Below are 19,613 nucleotides of genomic sequence, written 5' to 3'. Positions count from 1 at the left end.
GGCTGGCCGAACACTGGTCTTGGCATTTCATTGGATTGGAGTTTGGTAAGTTGCGAGTTGTGGCGAATTGCAGCCCTAGAGCCTGGTGACGCAAGCTTGTGTTAGCCCGTAATTGGTTGGCTGAAGGTGTGTCTGGGCTCATGTAAGCATGGAAGGAAGGATCGAATAGCCTTGGACTGCAAGCAAGTTCGGGGGGCTTCTATTGAAGCAAGTGTGAAGAGGACATTTCAGCAAAGCATACTCTGGGGCCTCTTGCAAAGAAGCCCCACACCGATTCTCCAGTGCAAACTGAGGCTCCGACGAAGAGACTTTGCTTCGAATGCAACAAGCTTGGCCACTTGGTGAACATGTGCCCTTGAAACCGTGGTAAGAGTAAAGTGGCTGACCACTTGGTAGATTCTAGTATGACTCTAGTCACATTGTTAGTGTCTTTTCTTTTGATATTAGTTGTGAGCATTTCCATATCAATGTTAATGTGTATAGAACCCATTTTTTTTAAATCACGCAAACTTCTATTAAGTAAATCGTTTTCAATATAATGGGAAGCTTTTCTCTCTTCATGGAGATCTTATGCCCCAGCAACTACCAGCACTAGCACAAGTTCACTCGCCGTTCCAACTTCAGCAACCAGCTTGAGCACATAGCGTTGCTCCGCTCAGCTTTCCCCCAATATAGAGTTTTTCTGCTCAAGCGCTCCTTGCTCAGCGCCACTCAGCAGGCCCGCCTCCTCTCTCTCAGCCCTGAAGCCTTTCCTTCCCACCCTGCGGTTGAGCTGATCCTACCAGCTCAGCTCAGGGGTGAAAAGTAGGCAGGGGGCCTCTGCGGTTCAAGCCACTATGGAACAAAAAAGGTAACAGCAATTGGCCAAGCCATCTTGACTCCAGTCAAGAGACTGTCATACTTCGCCGTCACCACCCACACCCTATGCTATTCAAGATTACTGAGAAAACTTGCAGTAGGACAAGATTATTTAGTAATGGTGTACTACTTTTTGTGAAAGGACTAGGCCTAGAGGAATGCTAGGCCTAAGCATAAATATGTTTGAAATCTAGGGTCAATGCCTCACTTGTAAGCACCCGAATGAGTACGATAAAGATGCTTGACACCTATAGCATGATGGGTGTAGAAGGTGCCATGTGGGAAGAGACAATGTAATTCCAACAATAGTGACTAAAGAATCGACCTCTTTAGGCTGCTTGGATGATTCTTTAATCAGCTGAGCGAAGAAATCACGGCAATATGGAGCTATCCACATCAATTTAGCAGATGTCAACCTGATTTGCATATTCTTGAATATTTCCCATACTCGGGCTAGCTCTACACTAGAATTTGATGAAGTGCTTGGTTCCAATGCACTTTCCTTACACTTTGAAGATTCACCTTGTTCTGTGGCAAGTAAGTGAGACTGCTTAATTGCCATCTACAGTGGTGCTGCCTTGCCCTTCAAATTTCTGGTAAGTTTAGCAGCAAATTCCTTTTGTGCTTTCCAATCGATATCTTTGTCTATGGAATCCGAATCTGCAGGTTTTGATTTAGAAGGGAAGTCATCTCATCACAAGAGAAAAGACTAGTCAACAAAATCCTATGGTTCAGAGAACTCATCCAAAGACTAAGAATGTTTCTTCTTATCATCGTAATCCAATTTGAGTACAGAAGTCAAAATTGATTCCTGTTACTTCCCCCCTTTCCCCTAATGATGATATCATAAATGTTGCATCTACTTCTTAGACCAATGCATCATGTTTCTTGTGATTCCCTATTAGAAATGTTGAATCTACTTCTAGACCAACACATCATGTTTCTTGTGATCCTCCTTACTCCGCAAGCCCGAGAATTTTCTCCTACAGAGACTATAAGAGAAGGTTACAGTTGTTGGATTGACTTCTATTTTTGGGTAGATTTCTATTAAGGTTTTTGAAAGATATAATATTAAGGTTCTTTTTAAACTCTATATACTTTAGAAAACCTATTGTCAAGATTGTAATTTAAGAAATTAACATTGATTTCGATTGCAAGTATTGCTAGAGAAGTTTCTAAATCAATGTCATTGTCTTAAAAGTTGTTTCATTTAAAGAAAAGAGCTTTCAATTGCAAGTACTGCTAGAGAAGTTTCTAATCAAATTCATTGTCTCATAAGTGCTCCCATCTATATTTACTTCCCTTAGTCTTGATAAGGTAGGTTTAAGTTCTATATTGAAGTCACTTCAAGTTATGAGTGCTCTTCCTTATTGGGTTAGAGGCATCCTGTGACTGCTTGGAAATACGTGAAAACATTAGGAAAACAGACCTTCAATTATGGAGACATTGGTAGAAACCTTACAATGCATGAAAAGCTAGTCATTCTTAGTAGCCCTTGTTGTTGTGGTACTAAAACATTTGCTCGTTTCGTCGATAGTTCTTTAGGACATGTTGTTACTGTTGATACTTCTGTCCTTCCTATCGACTTTCTCCTTCTAAGGATTCCTGCCTACTAAAGGCCATAGAGATGGGAGTCTCAAATTTCTCTATCCAAGTAGAACAGTCTTTCAGGAGTCCAAAGTCTCTTATCACATTGGAAGTTGGCAGAGGATGAGTGATACCCTTGTGTAAATTCTACCAAAAGTTTGTGATTTCTTATGTTGTCAAAAGTTTTATTTTACAATATCTACGAGGAGAGGTTAATGCAGCAAAACAAAGATGCATGCTAGTTGTTCTATATCTCAAAAGGATTTCAGTTTGAAACATCAAAACTTTTGTAAGCCTTTTGGGTTCATTTGCAACCTAGGTCTTCTTATCTCTATGTAGCTTGGAAGTTTCATAAAAGTCCTAGATTCATTGCAGCAGCTTGTAAGACTTCTCTAATTGATGTCTCAAAGTGGTTGAGTTAGTGTTTCAAGGACATATTCAACAACTGTCCATGAACTTTGGAGAAACCTATTGAGAGAGGCTGATGTTCTAGTAGATTTAAGTTGGATTTTGAATGATTCGGTGGGACCTATACTCGTCAAAGTTGTTCAGGTCCTCTTGGAGCGTAGAAGAGAGGTACACTATAATCTTGCTTGAAACATTTGATTTTACTACACTCTATACTAAGATAGATTTGGAAGATTTGAAGTCACTAATAGGAAAGCTTGTTTTACATATTTTCAATTACGAATATGAAAATGATAGATGCAAACTTTTAAGACTTGAAAAATCAGCCTTGCATTTTGATTTTAATTGGATGAAATCTAAAAAGCAAGGCCTTGATTTAAGGAAAGGTGCCAAAAAGTTGTAGGTGTTATGTCCTTTGCTGGTTAAACTTTCTTCTACATAATTTGTTCATAACTCTAGTCAACAGAGCATTGGTATTCCAATGGGCACTAATTGTGGTGTTTTCTTAGCAAACTTCTACGTTTTCACATATGATTTTGAGTTTATGCAATGATGATCTCTTCTAAGACTTATCCAATCATTCTTCATAAACTTAGTCAGGTTAGGAGATTCATAGATGACTTATTAGTCCTAGACATTCTGAACTTTAAATATTTTATGTACAAAGATCGAAGCTCTTTTGGTGAAGGAATTTATCCTCGAGTGTTTTGTGAACTTAATTGTACAACTACTGGGATCTATTGTAGTTTCTTGGATCTTAGCATTACTCAATCATCTCCGTTGTGATATCTATGATGAATAAAAACAACTGGAGTATCCTATGTTCAATATCATACGAATGCCTCACATGGACTCAAACATCTTTGATATAGCTAATTACAAAAGTAATGATAATAAAAAACAATTATAAATTTTGAATAAACAAATAAAAAATGAACTAATTACCAAAAAATGATAATAATTGTTTCCTTGTGTTTGCGTTGGTGTTTTATTTGTTTCCTTATATGTACGTTGGTTTATCTTTGTTCCCTTGTGTTAACATTAGTTGTTGTTATTGTTGTTTCTTTCTCCTTCTTTCTTTGGGGTTAGGTTGTGTTGTAGTGGAATTTTATTCTAATCTCTCTCTCTCTCTCTCTCTCTCTCTCTCTCTCTCTCTCTCTCTCTCCCCCTCCCCCTCCCATGGGCACTAGAATTTTACTGATACACAAAGCAGGGGATCCTATGGACACTAGGAACTACCGCACTCTTATGATTGGTCATACTCTAGCCGAGATCTATGGGCCTGTATTAGAAAGGGAGATCACGGCTATGCAGAGGCACATGGGCTGCGGGCCATAGAGTAGGTATGATTTCGGAGACATCACTCCACCCTAGACCACATCTTCACCCTGAGGGCCATTATTGAGGAGGCAAGATGGAGACACCATAAAGTCATTGCTTGCTTTGCTGACTTTTGGAAGGCCTTTGACATGGTCCCACGATCACGTATGATCTCCCCAGGAGGTCTATCAGATTGGGTTGAGAGCTCCATAGGAGTTAAACAAGGATGCCCCCTCTCATAAACTCTCTTGGTTCTACATTGATGAGATCACATCCTTTATTGACCACCTAGGAGGTGAGGGATCACTATTGGCTGACTTGATGATACAAATACTGCTATATGTAGATGACATAGTATCATTTTCAGCAGAGGAATTGTAGAGATATTTGGAGGCCCTAGAGGTATTTTGCAGAGAGAGAGACTTGACAGTTAACCTTGGGAAGACCAAGGTTATGATCTTCAACACCTCATGCGCTGTGTTACATTGGCATAGCTTCACTTACGGAGGAAGCTAGTGGAGATAGTGCAGTCCTATACATATTTGGGACAATGTTCGTAGGGATAGTTTTCAGGATGGTTCATGCAGTTAGGGCACAACTCACACGAGGACAAGGTGCTTTGGCTCGACTAGAGAGGTATTGCTTTCAGGTGCACTTTTAGGATCTGTCAACGAAGGGCTGGCTTTTCAATGTCCTAGAGATACCGATTGCCATGTATGCAACACCTTTTGGGGCTTGTGATCTCTAAGTGATAGACTAGAGAAGGTTTGAGAGACTACAGGTGATCATGGGGTCTAGGATGATTCGGAGTAAGCCCTCAATCCCTCACCAAATAGTACAAGCAGAATTTGCCATGACAACGGAGACTCTCGAGTTTGGAACTAGTCATCCCGACGGTTAGCAGAGAGCGGGGTTAGCACAACATGGTATGCACACGTGTTGTTATTCAGATGGACCGGTTTCCTCCTTGTTAGTACAGCATGGACGTATCGCTTGAGTTGGTCCCACAAGATGAGATTAATCGTATCATACCGTTAAATCTCCTCCAGCTCTATACGTCTCGCAATTGGGAAGGGGACTAGGAGTGCCCTAGTCGGCGACCACTTCTTTAGAGTATCAAAGGACGGTCTCATCATCCGGCCATGGTACTTAGAGGATCAGGAATTTCACATGCATTGAGGATAGCCATTAGGTAGATGCAGGTCTCGTTTCATCAACTGCGGATTGAGGCAGGGAGAGTGGCGGGCACACCTAGAGAGCAGCAGATCGCAGGCTATGCATACCTAGTCTATTATGAGATCCAGGGGTGATTTCATTGCCTCTTTCAGGAGGAGCATGGCTTTGGCCCACTCTGACAGCTAATCCACTTCCACGACCAAGTCTATGTTGGGCTCTATCTAATTGAGATGCGACGGCACAGAGAGACACTATTGAGACAGATCAGACAGTTGTAGGAGGTGGCCTCGCCATTGGAGGTTAAGGTAGACCGAGCACATCAACATGGCACATATTTCTATGCATTTGAGGATGTTAATCTCTCTCTCTCTCACCCACACACACACATTTTTTATTTTTATATTATTGCATTTATATTACAAGATGAGCGCAGGATATGCTCAAAATACATCAAGCAAAGATGTCAATATATGACAAATATACATCCTGATCTAGAGACCCTGTTTGCAAACAATCATAAAACGAGGCAGTCGATAGAGCGAGCGAGGAAAAGCGAGCGGGCCTAAAAAAGCGAGCGAGCTTTTCCTCAATTTCCTTGTAGAGATACTCAACATAGCTTTGTGGAAACCACTATTTGGGAAGATTCTTGAAAATAAAACTTATCTTACTATGTGTAACTATACCAACATTGCAAATTATAGTCTACCTTAACTTCAAATTGGAGCCATACCTTGGACTTTGAGAAAGCCTATGACAGAGTAGATTGGGGTTTTCTTGAGGGCACTCTTCTACGATTCGGATTTTCAGATACATGGATTAGAGGGGTGGCCTCCCTTTACAGATCAGCCCACAGCCAGGTTTTGATTGGAGGGGTAAGGGGCGACAGGTTTCAGATTTCCAGATCCAGTCCGTCAGGGATGCCCTTTAGCCCCCTTCCTTTTTCTTTTTGTGGCTGAATCTTTGAGTATCTTTCCTAGATCTCAGGCTGGTTTATATGGGCTGAGATTGCAAAATTTTTTATGGAGTGGACTCGATGCAAGGCAGATGTTGCAACGAGGGTGGCCTGGGAGACCATTCCTGAATATCATTGACCCGGACCTGCAATGCAGGGCATTGCTTCGTAAGGTGGTGGTGAGGAGTCTCATGCCTGGGCAGAAACCTTGGAAGGACTTGTTTTTTGGATGCATTCAGGCTTGCACACCTACCTTGGGAGATGATTGGGTGGACAGCCCTCGCTGGATTTTTACTTCTGCCCCTCTTAGATCTCTTGCATCTCCTCTCATGGCTGCCATCCTGAAAGCTTGGGGTAGCTTCAGGAATACACTTCGCAGGGTTCTGCCCTCTACCCTCGAAGAGATTGATAGGCAGCCGGTCATTTGGAATGACAATATTCTTGATGAGCATGGCAGACCACTGGGCACTTTGCATTACATGCAGTGGTCTAGATGGGAGAGAGGCCCCGCCTTCACAGTAGTGTAGAATTCCGTAGGATAGAATAGATGCATCTTGGAAGAGGAGTGAGAGCACAAGATGAAACCAAAATGTAGTTCTCTATATGATTATGAGAGAGGTGACTCTCTCTTATAGAAAGGGAGAGAAGGTAGCACCTTCCCTACATCAGTGGCAATCAGCCCCTACATCAGTGGGAATCAGCCCCTACATCAGTGGGACTGGCCTAAATCAAAGGAACCTCCCATGTGGAGGCCTTTGGCTTACATCATCACTTAGGTCACACACTAGACACATCATAGCACTTGATGTGCCTTTACAACACACACAAACACACATGTGACTCCCCTAGATGCACATATGCACCATAGAGCAAGCCCTTGATCACACTTATCCCAACAAGTAGGCACTTGGAAAGCATTTATTAGGCTACCTAAGGATCAGAGACTATAGTCTGTGAGTCACCTCAGAGGGGTAGCATGTAGAGTTCAGCAGATAGATGCAGCCATCCCGGTGGACTAGATAGTTGATATGCCTATTACTTCTGCCACTTGGATGAAAGCTTTCTCGAGGACAGCGGTTCCTCTTCAGGTAATCGCTCTTCGAGGTGTTGGGGAGGATACACTTGTCTTTGACGTTGGAGATGGGGGTATACTTTCTAGATCCACGGATGATATTCTTTTAGAGGTTGCCTTTTAGCATGTCAAGATTGTTGGCTTTGTGGATCATAGAGCGGGCTTGCAGTGGTATTTAGACCCCGATCCTCTGCTCTTGGCCTTGGGATCCTAGAGATTGTGCTTATATGGAGGTGCACCTATCAGGTGCTTACAGTGGGACCCAAGAGAGTGGGAGTGGATAGATCATGGGCATCGAGAGAGGGGGATTCCCTTCTTTTGTTTCACGGTTAGTAATGTCAGGAGATTTCAGTTGAGCAGTAGGGGTTGGATCCCCTCCAGAGCCCCCAATTGGGACAGCTTCTTCATCACCGCAGACTTGCATAGGAACTTTTCGAGGAGGTTGTGAAAATCTCTCAGAAATAGAATGGCTTTCTATTCATGGAGGGATTGCAGTGAACTTGTGGAGATCACGATTTGGGGCTGATCCTACTTGCTCTCGTTGTCATTTTGCAGAGGAGTCAGTGCGACATTGCGTTTGGGACTGTAGTCAGGCGAGGACTATTTGGAAAGGGGTTGCTCGGATACTCAGTATTTTTCATACCTCCCCTTTCTTCATGACTTGGGGCTGGGTTGCCTAGTTATCCCTTAGTGAGCCCCAGATGTTTTATGAGGGTGAGCCTTCTTCTTGGGCACTCTCTCGATGCGCAGGCAGGTGATAGAGACCTGCTCTCTTCAGGATGTACCATTTACTCCCTTCAGAGCTTCTCATGCTTCAATGGACACTTCTTGGGAGATTCTGGCTAGCATTTCCTCTGGGTAGGATCTGGAGACCCAGATGTACAGAGGCCCTGGATGGCACCCAGATACACCCGAACCACTGAAACCAGCCTTCGATAAACAAGAGGGCAGTGATCTTCTTCTACTCAGTCATAAACTTCATAAATAGCCACAATGCAAGCTTCAGTCACTTCAATCACTTAGCACAACGTAGAAACAAGCTTCAACAACAACAAAGGTGAGGCTAGAATGCCCCTGCTCAATGAAAATAATACACAGTGTACTCATTGGCCCCAAATGCCTTGGCGCCCCTTACGGTATTTATTTAATGCTTCTGAATGGAAATGCTTTACAACAAGGGTTCAACCTTGCACTGTTCCTCTCTGCAAATCCTCTACTTGTCTTCAAGGCATCTAATCCCAGTACACCACTAGAATTCCCACTGGCAAGGCATACTCAAGCATTCACTTCTGATCTGACACAACTTAGAGGCATTCAGGCATCCAAACCACTGGCAAACTGAGCTCAAGGCCAGCCTCAAGGCTATCACATGCATCCACACTGTCCTTAGGCCTTCCACAGGATCACCCTTGCCTTTGGGTGCTTCCTAGAATCTGTTGGAGTTGTGAAAGGACTGCACATAACATGCATGCACTGCAAAGCAAGAAAGAACAAGGAAAAACCGAACCTGGAACCAACTCCCGTTGTCTGTGGCAGAGGGCCGAGCTCCTTCCTCACACCTATCCTCTGTCCAGGCTCCCCGCAGGGTGCAGGTGTGTTCCAGTAATCAGAAGAAGAGAGAAATGAAGGTAGAGAGCGGAGGGTGAACAAGAAAGAGCTGTAGAGGAAAGATGGTCCATAGATCTGTCCCGAAATGACTGCCTCGGGATCTGTGCCCGAGTCCTCCCAAGAGAGGGTGCCAAAAGCAGCATGGAAAGTTCCTCTTGCAGCTTGCAATGGTCCAAAACAGCTCCAGAAGCCACCACGCAGCCAAAAACATGTGCACAAAGGTCCAACACAGCAAAAGACAACCCCAAGCACCTGCTGGAGGCAGCTGAACACGTCTGTACGGATTCCGTACGGACGTCCGTACAGTCCGTACAAAAATTTTCAGAAAGCTCAGAAATGACTTCTGGCACTTCTTGGAAGTACGTGCTAGCCTTGGAACAGTCAAAACAGAGTTAAAAGTGCTTAAAACGGCTGAAAACAAGCTTGAAACAACTCAAACAGCTCAAAAACCGCACAAGAACAAGTGAAAACGTCCAGCACCTCTGGGAGAGTGAGGGGAGAGAGATGGAAGGTGGGGGAAGGGCATGCATACACATGCATGACAAATGGCATCTCCTACTTGTCATTTGCCCCTTCATTAAAGTCCTAACCCCCATACCAAGGACAACGTTGGTTGTCCTCGGGCCGAACTTTTAGACCCCTCTTTTAAAGCCTTTGCCTTGCCCCTAGGACCTAGTGGTGCACCTAGACTTTGCCCTTAGGAAGTTCTAGGAAGTGTGGACTTCCTCTAGCCAGTCCCTCACGGCCAAACCATTACAACACTTAACCATGGTTAACCTTGGGTTAAGCGTAGGTTGAGTTACGTTTACATCACTTTTCACGTCCTCATGACACCCTTCACAGGTGTTCACGGGTATTTGGACTGACACGGTTCATAATTTGATAGCCATTTGGGCTAGCATGCCCCTAGGGCCCTTCATAAGAAGCCTCTTCTAGGAGGGCTGTATTCCTACGAGTTTGGAGGGGTTCTTCCTTTATCTGGGAGGGTTCTACAGGATTGAAATGGCACTATCAGCCCCAATCCTTTCTTTTTGGCTTTTGAGCTTTTCGTGCATTGCATGGTGTATCCCTTATGGAGCTTGTATGATGAGCACTCATTTATCTTGTATGATCAACTGTATGATCAACCATGAAGTGTGCTGCAGCTACAGTTCACAGTGAACTTTTGCGAGGATTTAATAAGAATAAAAACGATCAGAATCGATAGCACATTACTAGAACAAAAACAATCTAAATTGATATGGCGATGTTTGGTGTGAAATAACCAAATTAAGGATTTAATAAGAACGAAAACAATCAGAATCAATAGGTTATTCAATGGCTCAAATCTGCACACAAATTACAATGTGTCTCCCAACTCTTATGCATTCCAGCTCCTCATGTTTGACAAGAATGCAAACAATAATGAAATCACATTGTCCTTACTTTCAAAGCACATCAAAGCACCAAAAATAAATGCAGACGCATTGGATGAGGTGATTTACTATCTTGAATAGGTATAGATCTAGATAGATCTATATATATGCATTCATAGATCTAATTGATGATGTAAGTTGGACGGTCATAATAATATTATATGTACTATTATTGGGATTAGGACTACTATTGGTAATATTGTATGTAGTAGTAGGAGAACTACCATTAAGGAACACTCCAATAAAATTACTAATGGTATTGACAAAACTACCACTAGTAGTTTGGTAATTACCCCTAACATCTACAACAAATATTTGATGGGTAGCTAGTATTAGGTCAAAAGGCCTCAATTGTGCTATAATAATGGATCAAAAAAGGGAGTGCGATAGCATCACCTAAGGGTCACTTTTTATCTATGAAGGAAACAAGTCAGTGCAACCTAGGTCATACACATCTAGGTCATGTGGAGTGATTCGTGTCTCTTTCCTTGATAAAAAGTTGCACTACCTTTGATAGTAACTGGTTGTTGCCATAGTGCCGTAGAGTAGCCCTTAGGGTGCAACATCACCCTTTTTTGCTTTTGAGCCATTAAGTTTGATCCACTCATTTTTATGTAGAATTCTTCTACTATATGTTCACATGTCCTTAATGGGATCTTTGATATAATCCCTTTCATTGTAAGTACTTTCACTATAAGTTTCACATATCCTTAATAAACCACTAGGCTTCAACACAGATTCATTCTTATGTTTCAAGCTTCAAACTCAAACACCCTTGTAAAAGGGATAATGTATTAAAGCTACATTCAATCCATCAAATCTTTTGAATGACAGTTCTATTGAAAATTCATGTATCATCAATAGGATTTCATCCATTATATGTTCATTTGTCTTTAATAGTATGTGTAAAAATTCATGTATCTTCAATATTATTTCTCTCATGTGTTCCATTATCTTCAAAAGGATACCTTTATTTATGTCCAAACTTGAGCATTGATTTGTATTTTGAAACACAATTTCATTCCACCTATTCTTTAGAGTGAAATTTTTTTGCCATATGTTGTGGCCAAACATAAGGTCTTTCCACATATTCTTAAGAATGAAAATTTTGGTCTTGTTGGCAAAAAGTCTATGGAACGAGGTTGTGGTCAAAGTCTGGTACAGTGCATTAGGTCTTGATTAATGCTTCTTGAGGCTTGAATATTTAAATTCACGACTATTATTTAGGCTTGAATATTTAAAGTATTAAGTTCATGACTTAGGATTTTACGAAGTTATATCTAACATGTCCCACATTTAATGCAAATTAATATCCTACATAACACAACAAAGTATCATCATCTCCCTTCCCGAAATCATTGCTACCTGGCCACTCTCTTGGCATTTTTACTACCTTGCATTTGAGTCAACTATAATGAAGAATGTTGCCTACCTTTGCACCCTCTTAGACTTACCGTTAGCATGATCTAAATCCATGGCACATGGACCCCGAAACTTGAGACTTGGAGATTCCCATATCACACCAGCGGTAGCTGTCTTGTCCACTCTCAATGCTAGTAAGAGCCGGTCCCCATAGACCGGAGGTTCAATTTTTTCCCTCCGTCTTCTCGAGGCCCCATGACGGAATAGGATATCTTCACCACCCTACATTTAATGAAAGAATTGACACAACTTTTTTTGGATCTGACTATGCAGTTTACATCCCAAAATTGGTGCTAAAATTGCAGAGTGGGCATCTCCATTTGCCGAGGAGTGCTCCTAGCGACCCCCTGGACTTGCTCTATTTGTCTAGTTGGGTCGCTCCACGAAAATTAGAGTGGGGCCTATTTTCTCCATCTAGTAAAACTGTATGCATCAAATATGTATGTATATATATATGTGTATGTATGTATGTATGTATGTATGCATGCAGTTTTACTAGATGGGTACTAAAACTATATGCATCAAATAATGTTGTTGATCAATTTTTGGCATACCCCTCTCAAAATCAACAAAATGCATGAAATAGGCAACCAATGGGGTCCTACTTTTGATGTATGTATGTATGTATATATATGTATATGTATATGTTGATGCATATATGTATCTATTGATGCATACAATTTTGATAGATGGAGAAAACGGACATGAAAACCATCTAAATTGGCTCTTTCCGTTCGATCTGATATATGACATGACCCCATTTGGATATGCAAGTCCAAAGATACGGGGTCCTGCTTTTAGGGCTTGAATGCCTCAAATAGGCAGCGCGTCAACTTTGACGCGCTGCCTATTCATGCATTTAGGCCTCAAAAGTAGGATCAACAAATCCTCAAAAGTAGGACCCCATTTGTTGGTCCTACTTTTGAGGCCTAAATGCATGAATAGGCAACGCGTGTTGACGCGCTGTCTATTTGAGGCATTTAGGCCCTAAAAGTAGAACCTCGTATCTTTGGACTTGCATATCCAAATGGGGTCATGTCATATATCAGATCGAACTGCAAGAGCCAATTTAGATGGTTTTCATGTCCATTTTCTCCATCTACTAAAACTATATTTATCAAATAATGTTGTTTATCAATTTTTGGCATATCCTCCCAAAATCAAGACCCCCATTACAAAGAAAGGTAATGCTTGTTCTTATGCTCATGAGACAAAAAAATGCATGAAATAGGCAACCAATGGGGTCCTGCTTTTGCTGTATGTATGTATATATGTATGTACATACATATATATCTATATATGTATATATATGTATGTATATGTGTGTGTGTGTGTGTGTGTGTGTGTGTGTGTGTGTGTGTGTGTTGATGGCGAGTGAGTGTGTGTGTGTGTAGCGTGTGTGTGTGTGTGTGCTCTAGCCATGGCGCCGATTCCAGCCCTCACCCGGCTCTATTGGTGATCTCGACCTGCCCCTACTTCTGCCTATGGTCCTCTGCTATCAGCCACCTCTCTAGAGCTCCTCTGGTTTCTTTTTCACCTCGTACTCAGTCCCCTGCAGCTCCTCGTTTCCGTACAGTCCCGTCTTTGGATTTCTGTACAGTCCCGTCCCCAAGTTCGTACACATCTGTTGTTTCCTGTACTTATCCGTACAGTCCCGTGTTTGTTCTTTCCTTTTTTCCTTCTTGTCTTGCCACAGTTCCATCATGGCCTCAGATTTGGAAGTTTGTACATATGCTCGAAAAGAAAGACCCGCAGATTCTAAGCGTCGCCTATCCGAGCCTGCATCGCAAGATGATGAACTTACTGTGGAAGCTCAGTACGTGTTTGACACCCTTAAGGATGACTTTCAGCAGTCACGACAGGAATGGGGCAAACCGGTTCCAGAGGTCACGTACAAATTGAAATTGCCGTCCCTCGTCAATCCTCTCAGGAAGTTGTCTCAAACTGCAGTCATAATTTTCTTTCCAGGAAGAATCCCAGCGGCTAGTGATGTCGCACAGTGGATTAAGTCCATCCTTGGAGGATGCTTTGTAGAGGGAGTGTATTTTGCTTCCAGAGGCTTCTATGAAGTGCATTTATCAGATGCTTCGTGCAAGCAGAGGCTACTTGAGTTCTCTCCCCTGTTTTATGGGAAGCAGATGGTACATGCTATGCCCTGGTCCCCAAACAAGGATTATCAAAGTCTTATACGACATCATTGTCCTGTATGGGTTGAGGTTGTTAACTTCCCCGATTATATGCGTGAAGAGTTGCCTAGCCTGGCTGCTTCTTTGGGACAGGTCATTTGTCCTCCATGGCCCATGGGAAACCGTAACAGGTTCTGCATTCTCTGGGACACTGATACACCTACCCCTCCTTCTATTGCAGTGGAAGTTGAGGGAGTGCAATTGGGAAAAAAGTATTTTGAATTGAAGTGGGGCGTGTTTGCAGGAGCTTGTTTTGCCTGCCACAAGTTTGGGCATCTAGCCTCTGAATGCCCGATGGTTCTGCATCAGCCCCCTCCCATAGAAATGGAGCTAAGAATGCTAAACCAATCAATCAGGTGCAGTCACTTGTTGGAAAAGGAAAAGATAAAGGAAAAGCGAAGATGAAAGAATCTGCAGGGATTGATCAGGATGGTTTTCAACAACCTAAGAAGGTGGTTGTATTGAAGCAACGCCCCCTTCAATCTCGTCCAAGGGATGCTTCTTCTCCCTCACCCGGACATGCTTCTACTTCAGCTCCTATCCTTCAAAATTGGGTGGGGGTACTGAAGAAGGGCATCCCCATATTTGATTCAGAAGAAGGGGAAAACGCAGTGTCTTTCATGGATCATGAAGGAATGCAGCCCATGCAGGCAGAGGCTTTGCCTCTCTGATGTCTTGTTTTATTTTGACACTTTCCTGTATATACCTCTCTCATGCTCTAAACACTTAAGTGCTTTACATATAATGTACAGAGCCTCTGCAATGTCTCCAAGTGGAGGCTTTTATGGAATTATGCACATAAAATGCAGCCAGATATTGTTTGTTTGCAAGAACATAATCAACACTCCATGGTTGGTCATCATGATTATTTTGGCGGCTATGATATATATTATGCTGGTACCACTACCTACTCAGGTGTATGCATACTGGTTAGACATGATCTGGAACCTCAGTTGGCCTTTAATGACAGCAGTGGCAGATGGATGGTCATACAATGTAATGTCAATGGTGATATTCTTGAGTTTGCATCAGTTTATGCCTCCCAAACCTCTGCCATGAGGGCTTCATTATGGGATTCTTTATGCAGATATCCATGGAGATCCAATGCATTCATCTGTAGAGATTTCAATAATTCCCCCCTACCAAGAGATAACACCACTTCAAGATCTCATATGCTATCATTGGAAAGGCAGAAATGGGACAGCATGCTTGTATCTGTGCAGGCTGAAGAATTATGGCTGCTACTCCAAGGGTCAGTGCCTGGATATACTTTTCATCATAATGCACTTACAACATACTGGGCAAGGCTTGACAGAAGGTATTTGTTTTACCCACAACAATTTGCAGATTTTAGCCCTCATCTCTTTATAGATTTCTCATTGGGCTTATCAGATCATGCCCCATTGTGGATGAATTTGCAGCTTGGCATGCCTCTGGATGATTTGCCACCCCTTTCCTTATTGCATGTTAATGAGGCTTATTTCCGACATCACTATTGTCAGCAAATGATCCGATTTGCAATTCATCCCTTGGCTTTGCAGGCCAAGGAGGACATGAATTATGCTTGGGACAGTTTTGTCTCTCGTATGCAGAATGTCATTAGGGAGTATGGCAAATGGCATATGACTGAATGGAGGAATGAGGTTAAATGGGCAAAAAGGACAGCACAACAATTGACTGAATTTTCTCAGTTAAGGCCTCTCTCTGATTCAGAAAATGATACCCTCTCACATGCTCACATTAAATTGACTATTAATGATCAGAGGAAATTGCACAAATGGCAGATCAGGGCAAGAATGAAGCCCCTCATGGATAAGGGCTGCTCATCAAAAGCCTTTTTCCAGGGCCTGCATGCTACTCGAAAGAAAAACTCATGTCTAAGGGTAACGAAGCTCGATGGCTCTTGGACACACTCTTTCTCTGATCTCCAAGATGAATGCCAAAACTACTTTCAGAAATTGTTATCTGCTCCTGGTTCCCCATCCAATCAAATGACTGATGCTAGGACTGAATTCCTCCAATATGTTTCTGAAATAGTAGAAATGGATGATGCTCTTATCTTGGAGAGACCTTTTACTGACACAGAACTTCATAATGCATTGTTCCACCTCAGTAAATACAAGTCCCCTGGCAAGGATGGCCTTACGGTGGAATTTTATATTTCCTTTTGGGATGATTTGAAAGGAGTCCTCTTGCAAATGATCAATGTTGCCTGGCAAGAAAATCAGTTGCCGCACTCTTGGAAGCATGGCACAGTCAAACTTGTACCCAAAAAACATCTGTGTGACCATATGTCAGATTGGAGGCCTATTACTTTTGATGCATGTAGTTTACAAACTGATTGCCAAAATGATTGTGTATAGGCTTCACGGGATACTAAATGCGGGCCTTCATCCTCATCAGTATGGGTTTGTGCCGTGAAGACAAATCCATGACAATATCTCCAATGCATTGACTGCAATTGAATATGCTAAGTACTCGCATCAAGATGTGCTCATATTGCAGGTAGATATTGCTAAGGCATTTGACACTGTTCAATGGGATTTTATCTCTCAAATCATGACAAAGTTGGGCTTTGGTCCCAAGATAGCAAATGCAGTTTACTGGCTTTATTCTGGCTCTACTTCTTAGTGCATTCTTGGGGGTCATCTATCTCGGTCATGGACATTGGGTAGATCAGTAAGACAGGGCTGCCCTCTTAGTGCTCTCTTCTATGCCATTGCGATCCATCCCCTCTTAATGTATCTTGATCATCTTACAAACACAGGACAGATGACTGGTCTTAAAATCCCTGGGGCTGCATCTTTTTTGGCACAAGCATATGCTGATGATTCCTTCTTCATGCCATAGTATTCTCCCCGGGAATTTCACATGCTTATGACCACTCTATCATTGTATGGTTTGGCAGTGGGATTGCATGTCAATTTTGACAAATCTAAATTGCTTCCCCTGAAACAATGTGACTGGCATTCTATTCTCTGGCCAGGTCAGGTGGTGCATTCCAAAGATGTAGTCAGGCCTTTTAGTGCTACACATATGTCACCTTGAGTCTAGGGTCGAACCATTCGTCATCACAGGCAACAGGTTCATGGGACCCCATCGCATGATCCAAGGCATTATTCAAAGACAAAGTATTTGTGACCATTCCTAAATCGAGTTTGCCAATTCCTAATCTGATTGATTTCATTTACTGGACTTGTAATGCCTGCAAAGCCCTTGCTTTTAACGCACTGCCATTTTTGACCATTACACCCCCAAAATCAAGAGGCTCAATCAAGCTTAAGCAAGGGTTTTGCAGGTCTTGTTTTCGGGTGGCAAAAGCATGAAAATGGCAGCACATTAATGTGCTGCCATTTTCATGCTTCCCCCCTCCAAAAACAGGACCCCCAAGCTTTTCATTGGAGACACCAAAATGAGGGAAGATCGGAATCTTGCAGATGTACATGGCCTTCAAACTAGTTGATGAGGGAGAGTGCATTGTTAATGAAGGAGCGTGCCAATGAGGGGAAGGACGACGCAAGGAGTAGAGGAGCTGGCCAATGAGGGGAGGGACGGTCTTGGAATCTCCAACAACAAGCACGATGCAAGGAAGTGAGAAGGAAAAGAAGCAAGGAGATGAGGCAAGAGGCAATCTTGTAAGTGACAAAACCCTTATTCTATCCCACTAACCGTAGTTAGGGATTGGACTGTGGTTAGGGGAAAAAACCTCAATGAGGGATAAGTGCCCCTAACCTACTTATTACATTACATTGGCCACTGCCTAGAATATACTAATAATTCTAACAGAGTTGAGGAGAGGAGAGTGGTTAGAGCTATAAGCTTTCCGTGTAGTGTTGTTGATGAGTGAATGGCATTGAGACGGCTCATGCTTATTGGCTCAATACTCTGGAAGTAGTTCTATGTACTTGCTTGTGTAGGTTGAGTGCGTGTTCTCCTCTCTATATGTTCTTGTCACTGCTTGCATTTATCAAATTTTCATCCTTTCGCACGTTTGTTCCATGGGAGCTCTTGTATAATTGTACCCAGAGTACCTTCTATGCATTCGTACCACGACACCCCTCATGGTCGCACCCACAATGCTTTCTGTACCCTTGCATTCCTCATATGTTGCATTGCAATGCTTTCCATTCCCTGGTATCATGACGTAGGAGGTATGTCTCCTTGCATCAGTAGCATTAGACCTCTAGGAATACTTCCGAAAGAGAACAAGCCCCTACCTTTGACAGTCTAGCCAAGTATCAAGGTGTTAGGGTATGAGAGTAGATTCTCCGACAATTATATATGTTGAAAGGATTAAATATAAGTCTCATATAGTCCAATTGATTGAACTGTGATTATGTTGAACAAACAAGTTGCCATGTGTCTTGTTTTAGCTAAAGCATATTTTTTCTTTCAATGATGAACTATCGAATGATCAAGATTGGTTTACAAGAGAGATGTATCATAGAACCTTCAACAGTCTTTCTTGTTGGAAATTTTCCTTTTTGTGGATGTGGGTTATAAATACGAGTAGAAGCGTTTGATGTGACTGATATTTTGCAGAAGCAATACACAGCGATAGTGTGGTTATCTCGTCCTGTGGTGGAAGCAGACATTGCACGCATTTCGGGCTTGAAAGATTTGGTCAGCTCTACGCTTTATATTCTTGGAGAGGGAGGATTAAGAAAGTACTGATATGCATGTCTATGTGAATATTGACTTGTTTTGTCCTCCCACTTGTAGAGACGTGAATGCTTGATTATGAAGTGCATCTTCTGTATGCAAGCGCATACATGCAAGAGAAAGAACTAATTATTTAACCTTAGTACATGACCCAAAAGTCTATGAGTTCATGATTTACAGTATAAGTCAAGGGAGTCAAGAATTTGGAATGTGCAGGGTTGTCAACTTGAAGGTCAGAAACTTTGGCTGCCCCAACCATGCTGAAACGTTGGTTGTCTCAACAGTTCTCACTGTGTAATGTGAAACTGACGACTGGATGACTACTTTATTGAAAACTATGTCTACATTCTGTTGCTCAAGTGAGCTGGTGGATTTACTTACAGTCCACCTGGGGAGTTGGGCATTTTAAGTAGCTCGAATAAAGAGGGATAATGTGGCACTGCAGGTAACGCTGTACATCTCACCCAACTTTTGGCAAGGGTATCACACTATGCTGCTTGACATGCAAAGGATGGTGTCCAGCTCCTTGTCAGAGCCCATGAAGGAGCCTACCAATTTGCTTACCGAAATGCACGAAATAACCAAACTCTGTGTGGTGCAAAACAATGCCATGACAGCTGTAATTGTAAAGATTAAATCAGTGTTTGTAGGTTCTCCATGTGCTTGTTGCCCCCGCACTTGAGCTATCTCATTAATATTATTTTCTAGAATGCTCTTGAAGAGTTTTTTAATTTAGTCCCAGTCATGAGGATCTTGTAATTAGAGGAGCTAAATTTCTGCTCGGCGTTCCTGTTTCAGGTAAAGATGATTTGATATTCTCTGCATTGAAATAAGAGATGATTCTGGTGAGGTGTTTTCAGGGAACATGATTTGTTCTAAAATACTAATAACTGACATCAGGTTTACCATCTTATTAGCTAGAAGTCGTGACCATCATATTGACATTT

The 19,613-nt window shown here is 42.3% G+C and overlaps 1 protein-coding gene across 5 annotated transcripts in view; it reads left to right on the top strand.

Annotated features, from left to right (window-relative positions):
* Positions 1–19,613, top strand: part of LOC147895746 (Pseudouridine synthase family protein) — a 160,022-nt gene that overhangs the window by 71,122 nt on the left and 69,287 nt on the right. For all 5 annotated transcript variants that reach the window (XM_087382536.1, XM_087382533.1, XM_087382537.1 and 2 more), the window contains exon 11: positions 18,547–18,627. In XM_087382536.1, the coding sequence (XP_087238662.1) occupies positions 18,547–18,627 (81 nt within the window). The remainder of the gene's footprint in view (positions 1–18,546; positions 18,628–19,613) is intronic.

The sequence above is a fragment of the Dipteris shenzhenensis genome, chromosome 12 (genome assembly GCF_047967505.1).
Source record: "Dipteris shenzhenensis isolate YYH24624 ecotype China chromosome 12, Dip_SZ_1.0, whole genome shotgun sequence".
NCBI classification, from domain to species: Eukaryota; Viridiplantae; Streptophyta; class Polypodiopsida; order Gleicheniales; family Dipteridaceae; genus Dipteris; species Dipteris shenzhenensis.
Note: the sequence above shows the minus strand (reverse complement) of the source record. Positions and strands in the feature narration are given on the sequence as shown.